At 45.1% G+C, this 27,071-nt stretch overlaps 1 protein-coding gene across 5 annotated transcripts in view; it reads right to left on the bottom strand.

The window, feature by feature from the left end:
* The window catches only part of MAPK15 (mitogen-activated protein kinase 15), a 362,466-nt gene that overhangs the window by 121,252 nt on the left and 214,143 nt on the right, over positions 1-27,071 (bottom strand). For all 5 annotated transcript variants that reach the window (XM_029592333.1, XM_029592334.1, XM_029592335.1 and 2 more), the window contains one exon: positions 21,134-21,422. In XM_029592333.1, the coding sequence (XP_029448193.1) occupies positions 21,134-21,422 (289 nt within the window). The remainder of the gene's footprint in view (positions 1-21,133; positions 21,423-27,071) is intronic.

Raw genomic sequence — 27,071 nt, 5'->3', positions numbered from 1 at the left:
TGTCTTGTACCTGCTTCCACAGATTTTGCTGATATTGCGTCATATATAATTGATATGCTGCAATACGGGATACAAGCATAGACCCCTGGAAGATCTTTTGTCCTAATCCATCCAGAAATTTGTGATCTTTCCTTGGAGAGGCAGAAGAGTGAGGCTTTTGCTTCCTTGCCTTTTTCTGCGCTGGTTCTACCACAACTGACTGGTGGGGCAGTTGTGGTTTATGAAAACCTGGAGTATGTTGTACCAGGTATGCTCCCATAACCGATGTTGGAGATCTAGTAACACCTCATGGATTGGAATGGCCATGATCTCCTTTGGAGCATCTACAAACTGTAGAACCTCCAGTGTCTTGTGTCTGGTGTCTTCTTCAGTCACCAATTCGAAAGGAATTGTATCTGCCATTTCTTTGATAAAATTTGAAAAAGACAGGTCCTCTGGTGGGGACTTCCCTTCTTTCCTCTGGTGGAGAAGGTTCAGAAAGAAGGTCTTCAGTATCTGCGTCTGTGTCCACGTCCTCCCACAGGCTGTAGTGGGGTTGGAAAGATGACCCTGATGGATTCATTGGGTCATGTGGACAAGGATGCTTTGGCATCGATGTAGATTTCGATGATTTTCCTGGGATATGTTTTGGCATTGATGGAGGCAAAAAAGGTATTGATGGAGAATCAAAGAGCATCGACAGCATCAATGGGAACGATGGCGCGCATCGCCCGATGGACCAGGATGAGAGGGTATCGATGGACCCGGGATCGGCATCGAGGGCATTGATGGTTTATGGGGTTTTTGCAAACTCGATGGACCTGGTAAAGGATCGGAGTCCTCTGCATCTTCTTCCGATGAACCTGGTACAGGCATAGTTGGATGTATCGGTGGGTCCTTTGCCATCAATGGCATGAAAGGAGTCATCGGAGTATCCATCGACAGTGCAGGCTGTGGAAAGGCACCGATTAAGGAATCAAGTTTGCTGAGCAGAGGAGCCAGCACCAGCGGTTCCGGTGTCTATGTCGATGGAGGTTGTAGTTTTTGAAAAACCTTGGTGACAGCCTGCTGAATCATGGAAGTCACTTCTTCCCTGGAAACTGGTGGCACCGGGGAAGGAAAGACTGGCGCTACTGGCTCTTCTTGAATGTTGTGGCACAGACTCTAACACCGATTCCTGTGGAGAGCACCTCGGTGTCTCAGGTACAGAGGGGCATGACGGCTCTTGTACCCGGACCTGCTTTGTCATCGGCTCAATGTCCATCGATGCCAATGCGGTAACCAGTGCTCCTGTGAGACGATGATGTTGCTTCTCTCGATGCTCCTTAGTTGACATCGAGGACGATGCGATTGACGATCCCAAAGGGACCGGAGATGGAAGTTCACCGGATCTTTTCTTTCCTTGATGTTTTTCAGAGGAGGCAGGACTTTTCCTCGGTGACGGCTGTGAAGACGTCGATAGGGTTGTGTTTTTGAAAAGTTTCTGCATCTTATCTAGTCAGGCAGGCCTGCCCTTTGGCGTCATTTAAGCACGTAGAACATGCTCAGACATCGTGGCCTGATCCCAGGCAAAGTACACAGATGTTGTGCGGATCTGTTATGGACATTGTTTGGGGGCAACTTGGACATTTTTTTTTAAATTTTTTATTTGTCAATTTTAAACATAATTCACAAAGAATAACTTTGTTTGAAACATTTCCATGTGAGACAAGAAAAAAAAAATAGCAAGAAAAATCAAATTACATGCATCACATGAGTCTAATTACATCATAGATATAATCTTTTTCCTACTTTGCATCCCAACGGATTTATATAAGAAACTTGAGGGGGGGGTGTATTTACTATAATTGAGAAGATATTTAAATCAGTATAAAGAAAAGAAAAAAAATGGCGAAATTACTACACAAACAATATTTTTTATCCAATAATGGAAGGCAGTTGGCTTTTACTAACAAGGAATTCTCTCAAATGGTCCGGGTTAAAGAAAACATATATATTATTGGAAATTTTTACTACACATCTGCACGGATAGTGAATTTATTTATTTATTTAAAGGCTTTTATATACCGGAGTTCATGCACTAGTGCATACCACTTCGGTTTACACGGAACAAGGAACAGAAAATTACATCAAACAGATTGAACAATTAAACAAATATACAATTACATCCAACAATTGGGTATAAATAACATGGCTAACTTAGTAGGAACTTAGAGTTAGAGGTGAAGGAGAGAAATAGTACCAAGTGGTAATAGAACAATGTTAATAGCTAAATAATAAATATAAATAGTAAATACAAGTTCTTATAATAAATACAGGTGTTTACAGATTACAGTCTTCATGAAAAGTTTACGTCTACAGAATAGGGTTAAGTAAATAAGAACTGGCGGTTATTTCTATAGGAGTGAAGACTTCAAAAACTAAGGTTACATCTGGATTAAGAGGTATTGGTGTAGCATGTTCAAATATTTAATGATTTGGAATTGTGAGACCAAGGATAAAATTAGGAGTTGTTTGATATGATTATAAAAGCGAGAATGATTCAAGTTCTGGGATGTGGTTCTGAGCTAGACCTTTAAGTGTAGGCTTTTGTAAAGAGCCAGGTCTTGAGTTTCTTTTTGAATGTTCGAGTACACGTTTCGAGGCGAATGTCCGTGGGGAGGGCATTCCAATGAAGGGGGCTGGCAGTCGAGAATGCACGTTTCTTGAGTGAGGACTTGGCTGAAGGTACGTGTAAGGTGCCTAAGTATCTGTTTCTGATTGGTCGTGAAGACTCGTGTAGGCGAAGTGGAAGGCTTAGATCTAGCGACGTTTGTGAATGGATGTTCTTGTGTGTTATAGTTAGCACTTTGAAAATGATTCTGGATCTGATGGGGAGCCAGTGTAAGTGTTTTAGTATGGGTGTTATGTGTTCACTTCTGCTGGTGTTAGTAAGAATCCTTGTGGCGGAGTTCTGCAACATTTGTAGAGGTTTTGTGGTTATGGTTGGAAGGTCTATAAGCAGAGAGTTGCAGTAATCGATTTTGGAAAATAGTATTGTTTGGAGGACTGTTCTGAAGTCCTGAAAATGCAGGAGAGGTTTCAGCTTTTTCAGAATATGTAGTTTATAATAGCATTCTTTCGTTGTGTTCTTGACAAATTCTTTGAGGTTCAGCCTTTTGTCTAAGGTGACCCCAAGGTCTCTTACTTGAGTGGAATTGATCATTGGTGGTGAGGTTAGGTTGTTGGTAGGCTGAAGGTTCTCATCTGGAGTGATAAGCAAAAGTTCTGTTTTTGACGTATTAAGTACTAGGTTAAGGCTAGATAGGAGTGAGTTTATGGACTGTAGACAATTGTTCCAGAAGTTGATGGTGCTGGAGATGGAGTCAGTGATTGGCAGCAGAATCTGAACATCGTCTGCGTATATGAAGTGTGTGACCTTAAGACTTGAGAGTAGATGACATAGGGGGAGAAGATAGATGTTAAAGAGGGTGGGGGAGAGAGAGGATCCTTGGGGAACTCCGAAAGAGGATTTGACCGGGAGGGAATCCTTGTTGCTGATTCTGACCTTGAAAGTCCTATTGTGTAGGAAGGATCTGAACCATTCCAGGGCTGATCCTGAGATGCCTATGTCTGAGAGCCAGTCGATCAGGATAGAGTGTTTTACGGTATCAAACGCAGCTGATAGGTCGAGGAGAATCAGGAGGTATGGGGTCTTTTTCTCCAGACCTACGAGGACTCTGTCAGTTAGAGAGGTTAGGAGGGATTCCGTACTAAGGGATTTGCGGAATCCGAATTGGGCTGTTGTGAGTATTTTATGCTCTTCTAGGTATTCAGATAACTGTTTGTTGACTATCCTCTCCATAAGTTTGGCTACAAATGGAAGGTTAGCTATGGGGCGAAAATTAGCTGGGTCTGTAGGGTCCAAGTTGGGTTTTTTGAGGAGAGGTTTGAGGGTGGCTAGTTTCAGGATGTCTGGTACTAGTCCTTGGGTTAGCGAGCTATTAATTATCTCTGCTAAGGGCTTCGCTATGATGTTCGGAATGGTGAGTAGGAGTTTAGAAGGGATGGAATCTGTTGGGTGAGTGGAGGGTTTCATCTTTTTGAGAGTCATTTCTATTTCAAGTGAGGAGATAGGTTCGAATGAATCTAGGTTTATGTTCTGGTTGCGTGAAGGAGTGATGATAGAAGGAGGTACTGTGTTACTGGTTGCCAGAGGGGCCATTAGCTTGAGAATTTTGTTTTCAAAAAATTGAGCAAGTTCTGTGCATCTTGATTGTGCTTGATCATCTGGGATAGTTGGTGAGGTGGGTTTTGTGAGCTCTGAGACATATGTGAACAGCGCTTTGGGATCAAAGGAAAAATTGTGAATTTTGTGGGCATAAAAATCTCTCTTTGTGCGAAGGATGTTGTTTCTGTAGTTGTGCATGAGGGTTTTGTACTCATTCAGTGTAGTGTTGGAAGGATTCCTCCGCCATGCATGTTCTTTTTTTCTCAATTCTAATTTGATGGTTTTTAGTTCCTGCGTGAACCATGGTTTTTTGGTTTTGCAGGCTGGGTTGATCTCTTTGGTTTTTTGGGGGCAAAGTTTTTCTGCCACCTTGTTCGTAATGTTGTGCCATGACGAGGTGGCTGTTTCTGCGTCTGAAAGGTCAAGATTGGCGAGTTCCGAAGATAGGAGAGAGGTGAGGTCCTCTCTAGAGCATGAGTTCCTGTAGTGAATTGTGGTTTTGGTGTTTGGAGATATGGGGTTGTCCTTGATACAGAGATTAGTTGTTATCATCAGGTGATCTGACCATGGGATAGGGGAGCATTGTGGTGGGGAAGATTGTGAAAGGCCTGAGTTGATGAATATAAGGTCCAGAGTGTGCCCTGCTTTGTGTGTGGGACCTTTAACAATTTGAGAGAAGCCCATAGCCTTAAAAGAAGATAGTAGCATATCGCAATTAGCGGATAAAGGGATCACGTCTGTGTGAATGTTAAAGTCTCCTAGGATGACAGCTGGGGTGTCATTTTTTAGGTGTTTGGCGATGAGTTCAATGAGTGGTGATGGATCTGAATCCAGGAGACCGGGAGGGGCATATATTAAACAAATTTGGAGCTGTTTAGAGCTGAAGAGGGCAAATTCCAGTCGAGAGGAGTGAATAGTGGTCTGTAGGGTTAGTCTGAGCTCCTTCTTTGCAGCTAAGCAAAGTCCTCCCCCTCTTTTTTTGGGTCTGGGTATGGAGTAGATGTCGTAGCTGTGAATGGGTAGTTGGTTAATTAGAGGTAGGTCTGTGGGTTTCAACCATGTTTCGGTCATAGCACATATATCCGGTTGTGTGTCCTGGAGATAGTCATTGATTATGTGAGTTTTTTTTTAGATTGATTGAGCGTTAAAGAGTGTTAGAGAGAATAAGGAAAGTCCGAGGAATTGGGTGAGAGGGGTTGTCATTATTGGTATCAGGCGTTTGTGTTGGAAGACTGAATGGTTGGCTGGTTTTATCCGGTTGTTGTAGAGGTTTTGATGATTGGGATAGGGAAAATGAGCATGGCTGAGGTCCCAGAAGATTGAGGCTGTACAGGCGGGTGTGTGCACAGTGGTTGAGATGAGGGCACTTGGAATGCTGTTTGGACGCAATGCTGGGGTTGAGTGCTGGAGTTGAGTGCAGGAGTTGAATGCTGGAGCTGAATGCTGGAGCTGAGTGCAGGAGCTGAATGCTGGAGTTGACTGCTGGAGCTGAATGCTGAATGCTGGAGCTGAGTGCAGGAGCTGAATGCTGGAGTTGACTGCTGGAGCTGAGTGCAGGAGTTGACTGCTGGAGCTGAATGCTGAATGCTGGAGCTGAGTGCAGGAGTTGACTGCTGGAGCTGAGTGCAGGCGTAGAATGCTGAATAGGAAAATAATTGTTGGGATGAGTGTTGAGAGGATGTGAACTGTTTCCGCTGGAGGTCCTCAGATATGCTTGGGGATGAAGAGATGTGAGGAGTGGTGAGGCGAATTGTATGTGGTGATGTGAGTCCTGGGTCCTGGGGTCACAAAGGGGCTCACTAAGGGGCAAGCCCCTTAGATCGCGCCCCTTCGGACGCGCGACGCCCGGCGCGCGACGCCGTCCGTGCGCTCTAAAATTTAAAGGGCTTTTCTCTATCCTCTGATAGGCCGGGTGCCTTACGGTGGGTGTGTTGTCGCCAATTGCGAGGTCACGATGAAAACTCCCACCCAGTGCCAACACTTCCGCTCTCATCGATAAGAAAACTTTTCGCCGCAGTTGGGTCAGCCGAGATAGATCAGGAAATATGCGGATCAGTTGACCTAGGTACAATTCTTTCATATTCTTAAAATAAGCTCTCATTATAAAGCTAAAATCCTATTCCGAATATAATGAGATAAACAATATAGCTCTCTATGTTACCTCTACTTCTGAATTTTCCAAGTACTGGGTAAGATTCGATAAATCAGGCCTATTCCTCTCCCTTAAAGAAACATTACCAGTTCTTTCAGTTAAAAAGCTGATTTTTTTAACTAAAGGTATCTGCTCAAGTGGGATTTTTAAGGCCTCTTGAAGATATTTCTTGAAAGTCACAATAGGTATTTCACCCAAAACTTTGGGGAAATTCAAGAGTCTGATGTTCAAATGCCTGAGAAAATTCTCGACTGCTTCTAAATGCCTTGAAGAGGCCAAAGAGTCCCGCACTAGGTCTGTAGACGTGTCCTGTAACTTTTTCACTTCTATCTTTAGCGTCTCAGTCACATGCACTTGCTCTTGTTGTGCTTGAAAACTGTCCTTGGACACCGAATCAAGTTTTCTCCCCAAACTTGCTATTTGAGAGATTTGTTCCTTTATCCAAAGGGAATCCATCGAGACAACCTCTGGTTTGACCAAATCCTGTGTCTCCAGATCTTTTAATCCAAATTCCTCTGTTGAGCCACGTTCCTCTCCAGCCAGAGAGATCTCACCTACAACCGCTCCTCCCTCCGATGGATCCGGGGCAGTCAACAACGAGGAGGTTGGGAGTTCCTCCGCGTCACCGCCGCTCCTCCCTGCAAGCACAGGCCTTCCGACGAGACTTCCACCCTCAGTGGGTGTCGGTGCAGAAGCGGCAGGATTTGGTAAGGATGCAATTAGAGGTTGCTTTGAATCCGGCGGGCTTAAGGTGATTTCCCCAGGCGATATCGTGGCCTTCCACGAACCGCCAATGGGGCTCTCCGCCGGTTTAGAGTGTGCAGTGACGGTGTCTGGATGATCAAACGCTGCTCCACCGCAGGATCAGGGTCCACTGGGAAGACCCTAATCTTGCCCTTGCGCTTATGCGGCATAATGAAAATTACTAAGATCAACTTAGTTCTTGAATATTTGCGGAAACAGCAAGCGGGAGTGCGACAGCACACACCGTCTAAGTCGCCATCTTGGAAAACGCCCCCTTGGACATTTTTTAAAACCGGTGGCCATAGTTGAATCAAGGCCGGGTAACGGTCGGTGGCCTGCCAGTGATACCAGTGAGGTAACAGGAACCGACAAAAAATGCCGAGAATTTTAGTACTCACCTAATGAGATGTCGAAGGGAGACCCGAATATGGTTTTTTAGGATAGAAAATTTGCTTTTTTCCCTAAGGAAAATTGGTGAGAAAAACTCACAGTGCTCCTATTACGCGAGGCTTACAGCAGCATGGAAAAAAAGAGACTGAAGGGAGACCCCTGTGGCTGCAGGGATCATGGTATGCTGGGCATGCTCAGTGGGCTCAGTGTGCCAGTCAAAAGTTTCTAGAAACTTTGACAGAAGTTTTCCGTACAGGGCACCATCGATGATGTCACCCATATGTGAAGACTATTATCCTGCTTGTCCTGGGATAAAATATATTTGATATTATTTGAGTGTATTTGCATTGTATTATATTTGCTTTGTACTATGGTATTATCTCTCTTATTTTGTATATGTATGTTGATATAATGAGAGATTTGTATTGATTACCACGTCAGTCACTATTACCTATTAGGTTTAGAGAATGTGCAGAGAGCAAAATTGCTTACTTTGTAATAGGTGTTATCCCAGGACAGCAGGATGTAGTCCTCACAGATGGGTGACGTCACTGACTGAGCCCTGTTGCGGGAAAACTTTCTGTCAAAGTTTCTAGAAACCTTTGACTCACCCATCTGTGAGGACTAGCAAGATGCTAGTCCTCACAGATGGGTGATTAGCAAGCTAGAGGCTGAGTCATTTTGTAGTGAAGCAACACTGAAGTAATGCTGTTGAAATGAGGCAACCGAAGATCACAGCAGGTTGGTTGTAGAAGGAATTGGGATTAAACTGGAAACAAGTTCTTCAAGACAGATTGTCCATAGGCTGAATCTTGTCGTCCTTCTTTGTCCAAACAGTAATGAGCTGCAAAATTGTGAAGAGAACTCTATGTTGCTGCTTTACAGATGCCAAGGATTGGCACTGAACGATAGTGTGCTACTGAGGTTGACATTGCTCTTACTGAATGTGCCTTTACTCGCCCTTGGAGAGGAAGGCCTGCTGTTTTATAGCAAAATTGTATGCAAACTGCTAGCCAATTGGATAGAGTCTGTTTACCCACTGCTTTACCCGGTTTGTTTGGATCATAAGAAACAAACAGTTGAGTGGATTTCCTGTGGACTGCAGTGCAGTTTAAGTAAAATGCCAGCGCACGTTTACAGTCCAAGGTCTATAAGGCTCATTCTCCTTGATGGGAATGAGGCCTTGGAAAGAATGTGGGTAAAACTATGGATTGGTTCAAGTGGAATTCCGTAACTACCTTGGGAAGGAATTTTGGATGTGTTCGGAGAACCACTCTGTCATGAAGGAATTTTGTGTAAGGTGAGTATGTGACAAGTGCTTGTAACTCACTAACCCTTCTAGCTGATGTAATGGCTATGAGGAAGATAGTTTTCCATGTGAGAAATTTAAGATCACAGGAATCCATGGGTTCAAAAGGAGAACGCATGAGTCTTGTTAAAACCAAATTCAGGTCCCATTCCGTTACGGGTGGCCGAATTGGTGGTTTAAGGTGAGTTAAACCTCTCATAAATCTACTGACGAGAGGTTGCGTGGAAATAGGTGCAACTCCCAGCTTGTTGTGGTAAGCCGAGATTGCACTTAAATGTACCCTTACAGATGAAGTCTGAAGACCAGAGTTTGAAAGATAAGAACATAAGAATATGCCATACTGGGTCAGACAAAGGGTCCATCAAGCCCAGCATCCTGTTTCTAACAGCAGCCAATCCAGGCCATAAGAACCTGGCAAGTACCCAAAATCTAAGTCTAGTCCATGTTACCGTTGCTAATAATGCGGTGGTTATTATATGTCAACTTAATTAATAGCAGGTACTGGACTTCTCGTCCAAGAACTTATCCAATCCTTTTTTAAACGCAGCTATACTAATTGCACTAACCACATCCTCTGGCAACAAATTCCAGAGTTTAATTGTGCGTTGAGTGAAAAAGAACTTTCTCCGATTAGTTTTAAATGTGCCACATGCTAACTTCATGGAGTGCCCCTTAGTCTTTCTATTATCCGAAAGAGTAAAAAACCGATTCACATCTACCCGTTCTAGACCTCTCATGATTTTAAACACCGCTATCATATTCCCCCTCAGCCGTCTCTTCTCCAAGCTGAAAAGTCCGAACCTCTTTAGTCTTTCCTGATAGGGGAGCTGTTCCATTCTCTTTATCATTTTGGTTGCCCTTCTCTGTACCTTCTCCATCGCAATTATATCTTTTTTGAGATGCGGCGACCAGAATTGTACACAATATTCAAGGTGCGGTCTCACCATGAAGCAATACAGAGGCATTATGACATTTTCTGTTTTATTCACCATTCCCTTTCTAATAATTCCCAACATTCTGTTTGCTTTTTTGACTGCCGCAACACACTGAACCGACGATTTCAATGTGTTATCCACTATGACGACTAGATCTTTCTTTGGTAGTAGCACCTAATATGGAACCTAACATTGTGTAACTATAGCATGGGTTATTTTTCCCTATGTGCATCACCTTGCACTTCTCCACATTAAATTTTATCTGCCATTTAGATGCCCAGTTTTCTAGCCTCACAAGGTCTTCCTGCAATTTATCACAATCTGCTTGTGATTTAACTACTCTGAACAATTTTGTATCATCTGCAAATTTGATTACCTCACTCGTCGTATTTCTTTCCAGATCATTTATAAATATATAGAAAAGTAAGGGTTCCAGTACAGATCCCTGAGGCACTCCATTGCCCACTTCCTTCCACTGAGAAAATTGTCCATTTAATCCTACTCTTTGTTTCCTGTCTTTTAGCCAGTTTGTAATCCACGAAAGGACATCGCCACCTATCCCATGACTTTTTACTTTTTCTAGAAGCCTCTCATGAGGAACTTTGTGAAATGCCTTCTGAAAATTCAAGTACACTACATCTACCGGTTCACCTTTATCCACATGTTTATTAACTCCTTCAAAAAAGTGAAGCAGATTTGTGAGGCAAGACTTGATTGGTTAAAGCCATGCTGACTTTGTTCCATTAAACCATACCTTTCTATATGTTCTGTGATTTTGATGTTTAGAACACTTTCCACTATTTTTCCTGGCACTGAAGTCAGGCTAACTGGTCTGTAATTTCCCGGATCTCCCCTGGAGCCCTTTTTAAATATGGGGGTTACATTAGCTATCCTCCAGTCTTCAAGTAAGATGACATAAATAGTCTAATAGAGAAGATGTGGGGCAGGAGAAAGGATCAATACTCTTTTGCCTCCACCACAAAGTAAACCTTTTCCATTTTGAAGAATAGTTCTTTCATGTTGAAGGTTTACGTGAAGCTAGAAGCACTTGAGATACATTGGTTGAAAGATTGAGTGGTTGTAATATCAAGCTTTCAACATCCATGCTGTCAGGGAGAGGGATTGAAGGTTGGGATGGCGCAACCGACCCTGATCCTGAGTTATGAGTTGGGAGCTACACCCAGGCGAATTGGATCCCTGATCGAGAGGTCTAGAAGTGTGGGAAACCATATTTGTCGAGGCCAATACGGGGCTATGAGTATCATGGATCCCTTGTCCTGTTGCAGCTTCACTAGTGTTTTGGTTATGAGCGGTATTGGAGGATACGCGTATAGTAGGCCCGAGTTTCAAGGGCAAGGAAAAGAATTTGTCCACTTTGTGATTCAGGTGTGATGCAAAGAGGTCTATTGTTGGTTGTCCCCATTGTTGAAAGATCCTGGTCGCTACTGAGGGATCCAGGGACCATTCGTGTGGTTGGAATTGACAACTGAGTCAATCCGCCAGTATATTGTGAATGCCTGCTAGATAAGTGGCCCGGAGAAACATTGAGTGTGTTAGGGCCCAGTCCCAAATCTGTGCAGCTTCTCGACAAAGGAGATATGAGCCCGTACCTCCCTGTTTATGTACCACATGGCTACTGTGTTGTCCGTTTGGATCAAAACAGCTTGTGTGAAAGGCAGTCCTTGAACGCCTGGAGAGCATAATGTATAGCTCGAAGTTCCAGGAAATTTATTTGAAATGTTGCTTCGAGTTTTGTCCAAGTCCCCTGGGTTTGGAGATTGTCTATGTGAGCTCCCCAACCCAAGGTGGATGCATCTGTAGTTAAAGTTATCTGTGGGACTGGTTGCTGGAAGGGTAGTTCCTTGCGCAAGTTGTCCTTGTTCGCCCACCATAGTAGATATGAACATAGCTGGTGGGTGACTTGAATTGGAGAATGTAGTGGTTGCATGGCTTGGATCCATTGTGAACGTGAACTGTGGAGGCCATGTGGCCTAGTATAGAAACTGATGAGCTGTTGCTTGTTTCTGTGAGTGTAGCGAGTTTGCCAAAAGGGAAAGTGTCTCTGCACGGCCCTCGGGTAGAAAAGCCCTTGAGAGGATGGTGTTCAATTCTGCTCCTATGAATTGAAGCAGGTGAGATGGAATAAGATGGGACTTTTGATAATTGATGAGAAATCCCATCGAATAGAGTACATTAATAGTTTGATTGAGAGAAGCGAGAGCTCCTTGTAGAGATTGACTTCTGATGAGCCAGTCGTCAAGATATGGGAAAACATGGACACTTTGTTTGTGCAAGTGTGCTGCTATTACTGCTAGACATTTGGTGAATACTCTGGGAGCAGAGGCAAGGCCGAATGGCAGTACTCTGTATTGGAAATGTTGATGACCCACCATGAAGCGCAGGTACTTGCGATGAGGAGGGAAGATGGGAATGTAAGCGTAAGCGTCTTGTGGATCCAGAGAACAAAGCCAATCTCCTGTTTGAAGAAGTGGAAGCATGGTGCCTAGAGAAACCATCCTGAACTTTTCTTTCTTTAGAAATTTGTTGAGATTTCTGAGGTCTAGGATGGGACGAAGGCCTCTGGTTTTCTTTGGAATGAGGAAATAACGGGAATAGAATCCTCTGCCCCTTTGAGACTGGGGTACTGGCTCTACAGCCCTGGCTTTCAGAAGGGTGGATAATTCTACTTGCAATTGAAGTATGTGATTTTCGCTGAGATGGAAATGGCTCGGAGGAAAATCGGTGGGAATTGAGAGGAAATTGAGTTGGTATCCTCAAGATATTATTGCCAGCACCCATTGGTCTGATGTTATTGGTATCCAATTGTTGTAAAATTTGGATATCTGGCCTCCTACTGTGTTCTCTGGAAGTGGTCTCAAAAACCAGCAGCAGGCCCTGTCTGCGGTGCAGGTTGAGGCCTAGCCACCCTCGGCTGTCTTGGCTGCGGTCTTTGTTGAGATCTAGAAGGCCTAGCTCTAGATGTAGAAGGATAGTACCTCCTTTGTCTGTAAAAATGTCTTCTAGCTTCTTTTCGTTGAGGCCTACGTCCAGAGTGCATAGGGGGATCTTGTGGAAGCGAGGAAAGCTGTCTCAGGGTTTCAGTGTGTTCCTTTAGTTGAGTCATTGCATCCTGGACCTTGGATCCAAAAAGGTTATCTCCTAAGCAAGGGAGATCCACTAATTTATCTTGGACCTCAGGTCTAAGGTCCGAGGCCTTAAGCCATGCCCATCTCCTGGCACTGATCCCAGATGCAGCTACCCTGAAAGCTGTCTCGAATCCGTCATAGGCCGCACGGACCTCATGTTTTCCGGCCTCCAGACTCTTGTGGATGATGGTTTGGGCTGCCTCTTGATATTGAGATAGGAGAGATGGAATAAACTTTTGTATTTGTTTCCACAAATCTCTTTGATATTGGGTCATGTAGAGTTGGTATGAAGAGATTCTAGAATTCAACATGGCCCCTTGGTAGACCATTTGACCCAAGGAATCTAAAAACCTGTGATCTTTACCTGGGGGATTCGATGAATGTGGTCTAATTCTTTTTGATCTTTTTTGTACTGACTCCACCACTACTGAGTGGTGAGAGAGCTGCGACTTTTGATAAGCAAGAGCAGACTGCACCAAATATGTACTGTCCATTCGCTTATTGACAGCTGGCACAGAGCAGGGATGTTCCCAAATAGGATGTTGCAAGTCTAGGAGAACATCATGCACTGGTATTGCTACCACTTATTTTGGAGGGTCTACAAATTGAAGTACCTCCAGGGTTTGTTGCCTGGTATCCTGCTCTGTGACTAATTTGAAAGGAATGGTGTCAGCCATCTCCTAGACAAAGGTTGTGAAAGTAAAATCTTCTGGCAGAGATTTCTTTCGTGGATCTGGTGGAGATGGATCGGACATAAAATCCTCAGATGAAGTTTCTGAATTTGTGTCACTCCAAGTGTCATATCCTTGGGCTTGCTGAGAAGTTGTTGAAGTCTTAGGTGGTGGAGGAATGCCAGAAAGTCCTGGCAATGGATCTTCAGGATATGACTCCTCAAGATGCTCTTCCCTTGGATTAGAGGGGAGAGAATCTAGTAGATCCTGATATCTTTTCATTATTATTTGATGTAGTGCTGACTCTGGGTGTCCTGGATCCCCAGGACAGAGTGGCACCGATGGTGAAGGCTTCGGGATCGAAGATGGGACTAATGTCTTCGGTGGTCGCTTTGAAATCACCATAGTTGTTTTCGCTTTACTGCCTGGCATCTGTGCAAGCGTGAAGATTGGCATCGGTGCCGGAACCGACAGGGTCATCGACATCGGCATGGTGACTGGTAAAAGCGAAGTCACCGACACTGGCATCGATAGTGGCATCGATGTTGTCACTGGCATTGGAGTTGTTACCGTCATCAGTATTGCCCCGGCATCGGTAGTGCCACAGGCATCGGTGATGTCACCCGGATCGGCAGAATCACCAGCATCGTCACGGTCGCCGGAATTTGTTTTCAGGGTTTGGATCACCGCCTGCCTTATCAAAGTGGACAAATCCTGCAATACAGCTGGGATGGATGAAGTAGCTGTATGCGGTGGCGGTGGAGGAGTGGGTAATACCTCATGCGATGGTTGTGTGGGCTCCATCGATGTTGTAGGCCCTGACGAGGTGGGGGTCTCTCCTGGCTGTAAAGAAAGAACATAAACTCTCCTCTATAAATTGTAACCTCCCCAGCCAATATGAAATTGGCTTCTTTAGATCCAAAGCCTTCCAAATTTGCCTCATCTACACCCCTCCAGGACTGCTAGAAAACGACTCCTCCCCACTCATCGAATTCTTTGCAGACTCTCTATCCCCAGACCTTCCTACCATACTTCTTGGTGACTTTAACCTTCATGTCGATGCCACTCCTCAATCCCCTGCCTGTGAAGCTTTCCTCTCCTCCCTTGAAGCCATAGGTTTCAAACAACTCATACACTTCCCGACTCACAAGGCTGGCCACACCCTTGATCTCATCTTCATCAACAGCCCCCTCACTGTCATCAACTCACCTTCTTGCACCCCCATCCCATGGTCCGACCACTCCATCATTCAAACCATCCTGGCTTTTCAACAGTCCTCCCCCCCCGGCCCCTACCCAGGCGCAATCCTTCAAATATCGTAAATCATGCTCCCTTGACACCCTTACTATGGCTTGCTCGGATGTATCCAACCAACTTGACATTACCTCAGCTGACAATGCCTTCACCTCATGGCATGACATCACCCTCAACTTAGCAAACAAGCTCTGCCCCATTTCCACAAAAACCATTAAAATTGCCCATCCAAACAGGAAACCATAGTATTCCGCAGAACTCAAGAACCTCAAAACCTGTCTCAGAACCTTAGAAAGGCAATGGCGCAAACATCCCTCTTCAGCATCCAAAACCGCCTACTACCAACTTATGAGCCAATACAGGAATGCTACTCTCTCAACTAAACGAGAATACTATGCCAAAAAGATTCACAGTTTCCAATACAATCCCAAAGCACTCTTCACCATGATCTCCAGCCTGACCAGCTCCAACCCCACTCAACCTCTTACTCCCACCACAAAAAAAACATTGCAACGAACTTGCACACTTCTTCCAAACCAAAGTGTCCTCTCTCACTGCACGCTTCGCGTCCAACCCAAACACAGTGAAACTGCCTTCTTTCAATCTCACCACTACCCTCTCATCTTTTGACTTATCCTCTTCCCTTGAAATTGAAAAAAATGAGACCCTCCTCCCACTCCTCTGAAACCATTCCCACTAAACTCCTCCTATCTATTCCCAAAGCTATCGCCAAACCTCTCTCATCCATCTGCAACTGCTCCCTGGAACAAGGCACAGTCCCTAAACTCCTAAAACTGGCAGTGGGGAAACCAATCCTTAAAAAACCCAGCCTTGACCCTTCTATTTTAGCTAACTTCAGACCTATCTCTAATCTCCCTTTCCTATCTAAAATCTTGGAAATATTAGTCAACTCTCGCCTATCTGATTACCTAGAACAACACAATATCCTTCCTCCCACACAATTTGGCTTCCGGAAAAAGCTCAGCACTGAAAAATTGCTTCTATTCCTGACTGACACCATTATTAAAGGATTTGACACTGGGAACTCATTTCTCCTTGCTATGTTAGACATATCTGCCGCCTTTGATACTGTTAACCACATCATATTAATCAACATTCTCATTAACATAGGAATCTCCGGCACGGCTCTCTCTTGGATCAAATCATACTTACAAGATCGTCATTATACAGTATCCACTGGCAACAATGAATCTGACCCAGTTAGCCTTGACCAAGGTGTTCCCCAGGGCTCCTCTCTCTCCTCCACCCTATTTAACATTTATATGCTCCCCCTCACCACCCTCCTTACTAATCTTGGCATCAAGCACTTTATCTACGCAGATGATGTCCAAATCCTTTTCCCCTTCACTGACTCCCTCCAAACTGCTCTTCAAAAGTGGGAATCATGCCTGACCGCTATCAACCAGCTACTCACTGATATGCACCTTGCAATTAACCCACAAAAAACTGAACTCCTCATCATCTCTAACAAACATTCCTCTCCCTCCATTCCTATTGCATACTCCTCCACGCTCTTCCCCTCCCACAACCGTAGCCTTGGCGTCCTTATTGACAACCAGCTCTCTCTCAAACCCTTCATTATATCTATCCTTACTGACTGCTATTTTAAACTACAAACCATCAAAAAACTCCGGCCCCTCTTATTTTTTCCATGACTTTTGCACAGTAATACAGTCTATTATCTTTTCCAAAATAGACTACTGTAATGCACTCTTCCTTGGTCTCCCTGCTATACTTACTAAACCGTTGCAACTCCTACAGAATGCCTCAGCACGTATCCTTACTAACTCCAGAAAACGTGACCACATCACTCCTACCCTTATTAAACTCCACTGGCTACCAATACAGTCTCGTATCCTTTTCAAAGTTCTTTCCCTCATTCATAAAAGCATCATCAATGAAAACACTGACTGGATCAACCCCCCACTGCTTATCCGCACTTCCACTCGACCTACTCGTACTGCCCTCCAAGGGACACTCCGCACCCCCTCTATCAAATCCACAAAACTTATTTCCACAATGAACAGAGCCTTTTCCATGGCCGGCCCCACCCTTTGGAACTCTATGCCCCCATACTTGCGCACAGAAATATCTACACCCAAATTTAAAAAAAAGCTAAAAACCTGGCTATTCTTACAGGCCTACCCTTCCCTCAACAACCATCTTCCTAATGACCCTCTAAGCTGTATATAGTGCACTCTCTGTATTACCCTCTACAATATGCTCCTGCTGACTTTTTCTCTCAATAACCTCCTCCCCGATGACCTCCTGAGCTGTTTACAGTGCTCCTGAGCTGTTTTACAGTGCTTTCCATGTATTACCTGTACAATGTGCTCCTGTTGATTTACTCCTCATCCGTCCCCGGTTGAGGAACCGTCGTTCCCTGTAAATAGTTACCCAGTTTCCATATGTTCATGTTTTTCTCTTGTATGCACAGTTTACTGTTCTATGTAATGGCACTGCCAAAAAGTTCTATGTAACGACACTGCCAAAAAGTTTTAAGTTAGCTGTAAACCGACACGATGTGCAAACGGTTGTCGGTATAAAAAACCCCACAAATAAATAAATAAATAAATCTTTTTGCCGCTTTGCGTTCGGTTCTCCCGGGGAGGGAGTTAACGCTGGTGTCGGTGTCGATGCCTATGTTTGGGCCTATGTTCGACTACCGACCTTATCGACACCGTCGATGGTGATGGCGATGCCTGATCACCCGATCCCTCCAGATGACGTTTTTTCAACAAGACTTTTTTGCAAACTCCTGCTGGGGACGATTTCGTCGACGTCGAAGGAGAAGGAAGGAGTTGAAGGTGAAAGAGGTGTTCCATTTTCTCCTGTCTAGGTTTCCTTCCTTTTGGAGTCATTTCTGCACACTGCTGGCAGGATGAGACATCGTGTTTTTCGCCTAAGCACAGAACACACTCAAGGTGTGGGTCTGTGATAGACATAGTCCGATTGCAAATCGGGCATTTTTTAAAGCCTGAAGCCATTTTTTTCATCGACAGCCGTCGATGAAGAAAGAGAGAAAAATTTCTGAGAGAAAGGAAGTTTTTACTTACAGTAAAAACGAGACCAAATTCTCACCATCCGGTGGAAAAAAGAGAGAGATATCCTTTATGGGAGAGATAATTTGAAAAATAGTGACTTTTTCAGTCAGGAATGTGTGAGGAAAACTCACAGGACTCCTATCTCCACGATGCTTGCAGTGGCATGGAAAAACGAAGACTGAAGAGAGACCCCTGTGGCAGAGAATATCATGGCATGCTGGGCATGCTCAGTGGCCTCACAGGGCCCATCAAAAGTTTCTAGAAACTTTGACAGAAAGTTTTCCCGCAATAGGGCTCCGTCAGTGATGTTACCCATCTGTGAGGACTACATCCTGCTTGTCCTGGGATAACTGGTAGGCCCGTATATGAAAGAACATGATGTAGAAAATGGTGAAATAAGAAATATAGACAGCACACAAGAAATCCACCATTTCAGAGTAGTGCTGAGACATGTAGTAGTTTTTTCTTATCAGTTAATATAGCAATACTTCAAGGAGAGTTATGAGACAAAGAAAATAGTACAGCGCGTGTGCCACCCAAAGACATAAGATCCTAAGCCACAGAAAGATGGGCAGATTCCTACTGAGAGCTGTACCAGATCAGTTCAGCAAGACCATCTCAGCAAAAACCCAGAATCTCGGGTACCACCCTAAACGAGATCCTGCCTAGCGAGCCACCATCTGGAGAAAAACTAAGAGACAGTCTTCCAGGAAAGTCACTGCTTATATATATATATCCCTGTTAGCTGGGGGAAAGATTATTTAGCCCAGGGCTCAGGAAGCATTTTGGCTGAGAGAGCCATGAACGCCACATATTTTAAAATGTAATTCCGTGAGAGCCATACAATATGTTTAAAACTAAATACAAGTAAATATGTGCATTTTATGTAAGACCAACACTTTTAAAGTACAATAAGTCTCTGAATTCTTTTTAATAACATTGTTATGCTGTTGCTAACCAATGATGAATAAAGTACTTCTTACCATTAATGTGACTTCTCAGTCACTCCCCGCCGCCGCTACTGCTCCTCACCACCGCCCCTCGCCGCTGCCCTCGCCGCCACTGCTCCTCCCTCCCCCTCAGTCACTCTCTCCTCCTTCCCCTCCCTCCCTCAGTCACTCCCCCCTCCCCTCAGTCCACTCTCTCCTCCCTCCCTCCCAGTCACTCCCCCACTCCCCCCTCCCCTCAGTCACACCCCCCCCCTCCCTTCAGTCACTCTCTCCTCCCTCCCTCCCCTCAGTTACTCTCCTCCCTCCCCTCAGTCACTCCTCCCTCCCTCCTTCCCCCTCAGTCACTCTCTCCTCCCTCCCTCCCCTCAGTCACACTCTCCTCCCTCCCTCCCCTCAGTAACTCTCTCCTCCTTTCCCCCAGTCACTCTCTCCTCCTTCCCCTCAGTCACTCTCTCCTCCCTCCCCTCAGTCACTCTCTCCTCCTTCCCCCCAGTCTCTCTCTCCTCCCTCCCCTCAGTCACTCCCACCGCTCCTCGCCGCCGCCCCTCGCCGCCGCTACTACTCCTCGCCGCTGCCCCTCGCCACCGCCGCCGCTACTCCTCCTCGCCGCCGCTACTACTCCTCGCCGCCGCCGCTACTCCTCCTCCCAGCGCCATTTTTCTTTTGCAGGCACGCTCTGCTCTGACCGACGTGCTCGCCCACGCATGCGCCGTAGAGCTGCTCTCTACGGCACATTTGGGGGCCGTCGGTCAGAGCCCAGATGGAGCAGACGGAAGATCTCGGGGGGGGGGGGGTTTCCCTTCCCTCCCTCCCTCATGTGCGCCGCCGCCGAAGCTACTGCTCCTCGCCGCCATAAGCCCATAAGTTTGATTTGTCTGCGAGCCAGATGCAGCCATCAAAAGAGCCATAGAAACATAGAAACATAGAAATGACGGCAGAAGAAGACCAAACGGCCCATCCAGTCTGCCCAACAAGCTTCACACATTTTTCTCATACTTATCTGTTTCTCTTAGCTCTTTGGTTCTATTTCCCTTCCACCCCCACCATTAGAGAGCAGTGATGGAGCTGTATCCAAGTGAAATATCTAGCTTGATTAGTTAGGGGTAGTAGGGGAAGTAACCGCCGCAATAAACAAGCTACACCCATGCTTATTTGTTTTACCCAGACTATGTTATTCAGCCCTTATTGGTTGTTTTTCTTCTCCCCTGCCGTTGAAGCAGAGAGCTATGCTGGATGTGCGTGAAGTATCAGTTTTTCTTCTCCCCTGCCGTTGAAGCAGAGAGCTATGCTGGATATGCGTGAAGTATCAGTTTTTCTTCTCCCCTGCCGTTGAAGCAGAGAGCTATGCTGGATATGCGTGTAGTATCAGTTTTTCTTCTCCCCTGCCGTTGAAGCAGAGAGCTATGCTGGATATGCGTGAAGTATCAGTTTTTCTTCTCCCCTGCCGTTGAAGCAGAGAGCTATGCTGGATATGCGTGAAGTATCCGTTTTTCTTCTCCCCTGCCGTTGAAGCAGAGAGCCATGCTGGATATGCATTGAAAGTGAAGTATCAGGCTTATTTGGTTTGGGGTAGTAACCGCCGTAATAAGCCAGCTACTCCCCGCTTTGTGAGTGCGAATCCTTTTTTCCACATTTCCTCTTGCTGTTGTAGCTTAGAGCGATGTTGGAGTCACAGTAACCATGTGTATGTTTATTGAATAAGGGTATTATCTCCAGGCAGTAGCCGTCATTCTGGCGAGTCACCCACTCTTTATTGACGCTCTAAGCTACAACAGCAAGAGGAAATGTGGAAAAAAGGATTCGCACTCACAAAGCGGGGAGTAGCTGGCTTGTTACGGCGGTTACTACCCCAAACCAAATAAGCCTGATACTTCACTTTCAATGCATATCCAGCATAGCTCTCTGCTTCAACGGCAGGGGAGAAGAAAAACTGATACTTCACGCATATCAAGCATAGTTCTCTGCTTCAACGGCAGCCACATGGGTCGGGAACCAATGGCTCGCGAGCCACATCTGGCTCGCGAGCCATTGGTTCCCGACCTCTGATTTAGCCTGATCATTTGTGCTTGTATAACCTGTTTTGCTTGTTATTGTCACAGATATTCTTATCGTGTCTGTTCTTGCATGTATTATACAGGAAAATATAGCTTTTCATATTTCCATGTAAGCCATAGTCAGGTGTCAACCAGACTACAAGAGGCAAACACCCCAATGCTTCTACCCATTACATTGTGCTATGGAGAAGGAGAAAGGAGTGTGGCACTGCACACATGTTGACACAAAAGATGTGTTACACGTACCCTTAAATACAGAGCATATTATACATACTGTGAGAGACAGCAGGCATTACTGGGTTATATGGTGAAAAGTTGGTATTAGGACTCTGGATGCAGCTGTTCTGAGGCCGAGTTACTGCTTCTACTTCGGAAATGTTTTTTGGTATGGGAGACTTGGGCCCCTTCTGATCCCCTGTGGCAGGTACAGCTCTTGAGGCCTGAGGAACAGATGTTTTTGATTCCTTTTGCTCCTGCTTCTGTATCGTGGCATTACAGGTAGAGACTCCCTTCTGTGCCTCACGCTTCTGACGACGAACATGTATCTTTTTTTCCAGGATCATCTGAGAAAGGAATGAGAATGAAACAGGAATGAGAATTAAACAGAATGTTTAAAAAAGGATTGGATAAGTTCTTGGAGGAGAAGTCCATTACCTGCTATTAATTAAGATGACTTAGAAAATAGCCACTGCTATTACTAGCAATGGTAACATGGAATAGACTTAGTTTTTGGGTACTTGCCAGGTTCTTATGGTCTGGATTGGCCACTGTTGGAAACAGGATGCTGGGCTTGATGGACCCTTGGTCTGACCCAAAATGGCATTTTCTTATGTTCTTAAGCAATTATAAAATACCTTAGATGGAAAGAATTATAGAATGTAGGAAGATATGTATGTGTCTAAGGGGGAAGTGAGGAAAAGGGGAGGTCAGAATAGCCTCTTTTTTGCACCAAAGAATAAAGTATCTGTTATACTACAGGAAATAAAAGACAGCAAACAAGTAGCAGGTGATACTTTTTTATTCGAATACCAGTACACTTGTGACTAATCATCACATTTAAGATCATTATCATAAAAGAACATTGGTAATAATGACATCATCAAAAGAGAGTAAGAAGATAATCATCTAGCAAGAAAATACCATGAATCTCTTGTCTCAGCTACACCAGGCCTTGCAACACAAGCTCCATCATTTAACACGAGACAACAGACCAAATACAGAAAAAATTGTCTGAGTCTTTTGCTGTGTGCTGCGATTATATCCAATTATTACGTGAAGACTCACAAAGCAAACAAGAGGTTGAATGGCAACTATGTAGTGAAGGTGAAACTGTCCCATTATGAATATGAGGAATTGTTTGTGGTCTAGGATTACCATTGTGCGTCTGCGTTTAGCCCAGTACTGCGGCGCCTCACGTGGCTCCTCCCCATGGGCATGGTCATCTGCCTTAGTACACTGGAATCCACCCAAACACCGCTTAACCATAACAGATTGCTAACCCCATGGATTTGGCTCAGCTCACCGCATTGCAGGCCATTCCAGCCTGGCCCAGCGAATCTCCGAACAGCAGAGTGCGCTGGAGAGTTTGACTACAGAATTCAACTTGCTACACACACAGATAAATTTACCCACCACCGCAGGTAAAGAAGCTACACCGCCTGAAGTGATGGTCAAGACTATTGTACCTCTATCTGCTCCTACACGCTTCTCGGGGAAGGTTTGGAGATGCAGAGGTTTTATTAATCAGTGTTGCATGCACTTCTCCCTGCAACCTAGCCATTTCACCACAGCTTATGCCAAGACCACCTATATCTTGTCTTATCTGGATGGAAGAGCATTGACTTGGGCCTCTTCGCTGTGGGAGCACGAGGATCCTAATCTACATGACATTGAAGGATTCTTCTAGCTATTCAAATCAGTTTTGATGACCCTGCCTGGTATACCACTGCAGGATCTTCTTTGGTTCCTTGGCTGACTTCGCTATCGAATTCAAGACACTGGTGTTTGAATTACATTGGGACCCTAAATGCCTGAGGACCCTTTTCTTTGAAGGACTGAACTCGTCTGAAGGACGAGCTCGCTGCTTGTGAAATGCCTGAGACCTTGGCTGAACTGGTGAAGTTGGCAACAAGAATTGATCGCAGACTTCGTGACAAGGTTCAAGAGACCAAGACTCCCAGAAGATCCTTTCAGGGTGAAACTCAAGTTAAGTCCACACCCAGGTCTGATCCTTCGGTTCCAGTAGCTGGCAAAGAAGAACCAATGCAATTAGGCCGCAGCCATCTGACAGCTAAAGAGAGAAGAACCAGGAAAAAACTGGGGCTGTGCATGTACTGTGGACAAGCTGGCCATGCTGTTCAAACATGCCCTAAATGTCCGGGAAACAAGCAGACCTAAGTCTTGCAGGAGGACTCCTCTTAGGTCTTACTGCCCCCTCTCCACCACTCTCTCTTCCTGTATCCTTGATCTGCGGAACTTTGGAGTATCAGTCTCTTGCCCTAGTGGACTCAGGGGCAGGAGGTAATTTCATTCTTCAACGTTTAGTGGAGCACTTGCAGATTCCCACTACCACTATGAAAGTCTCCGCTACTCCTATCTTCAATCCATGGAGAGCCCTTGCCTGGTGAAGTAACCCAGCTCACCGAACCAGTATGTCTGCGGACTGGTGCTCTCCATTCTGAAACTATCTCCTTCTTTGTTTTAGAGAAGGCCATGCACCCTATAGTGCTGGGGTTACCATGGCTGCAGCAGCATATGCCTTAATGCAATTGGGCTACTCTAGAGCTTTCACGATGGGGCCCAGACTGTCATGATAAATGCCTGATGGAAGTTACTCCTATACTCTGCATGCCAACTACTCCAGTGATGCCGAGGTTGCCGCCTCAGTATGCTCACAAAGCAAACAAGAGGCTAAATGGCAACTATGTAGTGAAGGTGAAACTGTCCCATTATGAATATGAGGAATTGTTTGTGGTCTAGGATTACCATTGTGTGTATATAAGCTTCTTAAATCTACAAAGAGGAACCAATCTCCCTTGGCTAACAGTGGTAGAATTATAGTGCTATCATCTTGAAGGATATGCAGTTCGCCAACCAGGAGGAGAGAATCTGCTTACCCACAGGCTTCCCTAACTTGTTAGGGTGGAAAGAGACAAACAGTTGAGTGCTTTCCCTGTGGGCAGCTGTACGGTCTAGGTAGAATGCTAAGATGTTTTCTCTAAAGAAGCTGCAGTCATACTACCACCTCACAGATCCTATGACTGCGCTATTAATCTGAAGCCGAACACTGAACCACCCAAGGGACGGGTGTACCCGCTCTCCGTGGCAGAGAATAAAGCTATGTCCGAATATATTCAAGAAAATCTTCAAAAGGTCTTCATAAGACCCTCCAAGTCTCCTGCTGGTTCAGGCTTCTTCTTTGTGGGGAGGAAGGATGGAACATTACGTCCCTGTATAGATTATGGAGGTCTCAATGAGATAACCGTGAAAGATCGTTACCCGCTACCTTTCATCTCAGAGCTATTTGACAGACTACAAGGAGCTAAGATCTTTTCCAAGCTTGATCTTAAAGGAGCCTACAACTTACTCCACATTCACGCAGGCAATGAATGGAAGACGGCCTTCAACACCCGGGACAGTCACTTTGAATATTTAGTGATGCCGTTTGGCCTGTGCAATGCCCCGGCTGTCTTTCAAAATTTAATGAACAACATTTTCAGGGATCTCCTCTACAAATGTGTCGTCATTTATTTCGATGACATCTTGATTTTCTCCCAAGACAAGACCACTCATCTGGAGGATGTCATGAGAGTGCTGACTATGAAGCCAAATTTGGATTCTTTGGCTTATAAGAACAAGAACATAAGAATTGCCATACTGGTTTAGACTAAGGGTCCATCAATCTCAATATCCTGTTTCCAACAGTGGCCAATCCAAGTCACAAATACCTGGTAAGTACCCAAACATTAAATAAATCTCAAGCTACTATTGCTCATTAATTAATAGCAGTTTATGGATTTATCTTCTAGGAACGTATCATCATATGATCTTGCTGTTTGCCATCGAGATGGGTGAAGTTGTGACTGTGGAGCATTCTTTTTTTATTTATTTTAAATGATTGGAATTTCCTACTAGGAAGAGATAGCAAGTCCACAGCTGATGTAGATAGTGTCTATAGCATGGAGCAGTGGTTCTTAATGAGGTCCACTGTTTCCTTTACTTTGCTGATAGATTTCTCCTTTACATGGGGCATTCACCAGTCTGTCATGTACATCTTCTCATAAGCCTGATGCCCTAAGCCAAGCAATTCTATGAGCCCTTATGGAAAATAGCAGAAACAATGGGTTCTGCATCAAAATGGTCATAAGCAGATCTTACAAGATGCTTTCTGCATTCATCTTCTACTGAAATTGCATTAAGGAAATCCTTCTGCTCTCTGTTGGAAGCATTTCCAAAAATGTATGAAACTTTTCCATAATAAAATATATATATTATGCCATAAAGAGCTGGTATGTGGATATGCAAGCAGAGAGCATAGTGTTTTGATAGTAAACAGGAAAGGACCAAAAGCATGATTACACTTTTTTGTACTGAATCTTAGCTGCAAATCACATGATCACTTGTTGAGCTTTCTTAGACCATGGCTCATTTTGTATACTCCATCAGAAGAGTTCATTATCATCTGCAAATTGACAAACATTTCCTATTAAAACTTCTGCAATATCACTTATGAAAATATTAAACATAACTGGCCTTCTTATAAATCCTCAAGGTACGCCACTAACAACGCCTGCATTCCTCGGCGTGAATTCTGTTTACCATTACCCTCTTTGTCTATCATTCAACCAATATTTAACTCAAACAATCCCTTTGGGACCCATCCTTAGGTTGCTCAACTTCTGGTTTTGCTCCCTTTTTTCTGAAGTAAAACAAATTTACATGGAGATAATACTTATCAGCTAAGCTTTACTTGGAGACATAATGATTGGCCCTCTCCCAGAAAATGGTTATTCCTCTTTTTTATTAATAAAGCAGTTATATTTAGATCTTAGGTTCTATCAAAGTTGTGGGCCTTTGTGCTGTGGCATGGTTGATGCAGCCCAGTAGGCGAACCCACTAGGCACACACCAACAGCTGGTGGTGTTGCACCCATCGGTCGCAGAAGGCTGCACCCTCTCTGCCTCACCTATTTTCTCTCTCTCTCTTCTCCTCTGGGAAAGATGGCTGCCTCCGCATCAGTTTGCCGACCCCTCCGGCATCCCCAGATCAGCATGAGCGACTGCGTTTGCCATGTTCTTCCTGAGGCCTCCTAGGGCACGTGTGCGCGCATTGCCTTCACCTTTGAATATGTAATGGCGGGAACATCGGGTGTGTCCCCACCGCATGACCTCACTACCTCCAGGTACTTAGCCTCCGATCTCCTACACTGCTATGAGTTAGCAAGGATTCCGGCCCAGCTAATTTCAATCGCTTCTAAGCTGCCCGCTTGGAATACTTCCTACTACCCTCTGGGGTCAAGCCGATTCTAGGACGCTCTGGGTACCCGCTCCTCGGGGGCTCTGCCGTTCGTATCCACCCTCCGGGGTTTCCTCGTTACTACAGACTCTGTACACCTGCTCCTCGGGGGTCCTGTCTCTTCTACTCTCTGCAGGCACCCGTCTAGAAGGACGCCTAGGTACTCGCTCAAGGGCCTTGCCTCTCCTACCTTTCCTGAGTTCCTGCGTCTCACGGACCATGGCATCGGTGTTCTGCCAGCCTCACTACCTTACTACTGCTGAAGCTATAAACTTGACAGCAGCTACCAGCCTCGTGAGTACCTCATTCTTCAGTCTCTCTACTTGCCTCACCCTTGACCAGATTCTTTGCGTACTCCGGATCTGCTATCTATGTTCTCTGCGACCGGGTTCTTGGCCTACCCCACTCCGTGGACCACTACCGGACCCTCTGCTCCCAGCTTCAGGTGAAATCAACTCGGCACTTGTGTCACCAGTGTCTGGTCTGAAATCATCATCTGAGATTACTCAGGGGCAAAGTGAGCTGTCCACGCCTCAGGCAGTGCTACTTGCTGTACAATAAAGCTTCTCTCCCTTGTGTCCGCTTACTCTAGAGGTTAGCCTATTGCTGTGGTTCCCCACGGGGCCCCTCCCCATGGGAGGAGTCATCACCACAACAACCAGGGGTCCACAGAAATGCCACAAACACAACAGGTGGAC

The sequence above is a fragment of the Rhinatrema bivittatum genome, chromosome 2 (assembly GCF_901001135.1).
Source record: "Rhinatrema bivittatum chromosome 2, aRhiBiv1.1, whole genome shotgun sequence".
Taxonomy (NCBI): domain Eukaryota; kingdom Metazoa; phylum Chordata; class Amphibia; order Gymnophiona; family Rhinatrematidae; genus Rhinatrema; species Rhinatrema bivittatum.
This window is presented reverse-complemented; position numbering and strand designations above follow the sequence as displayed.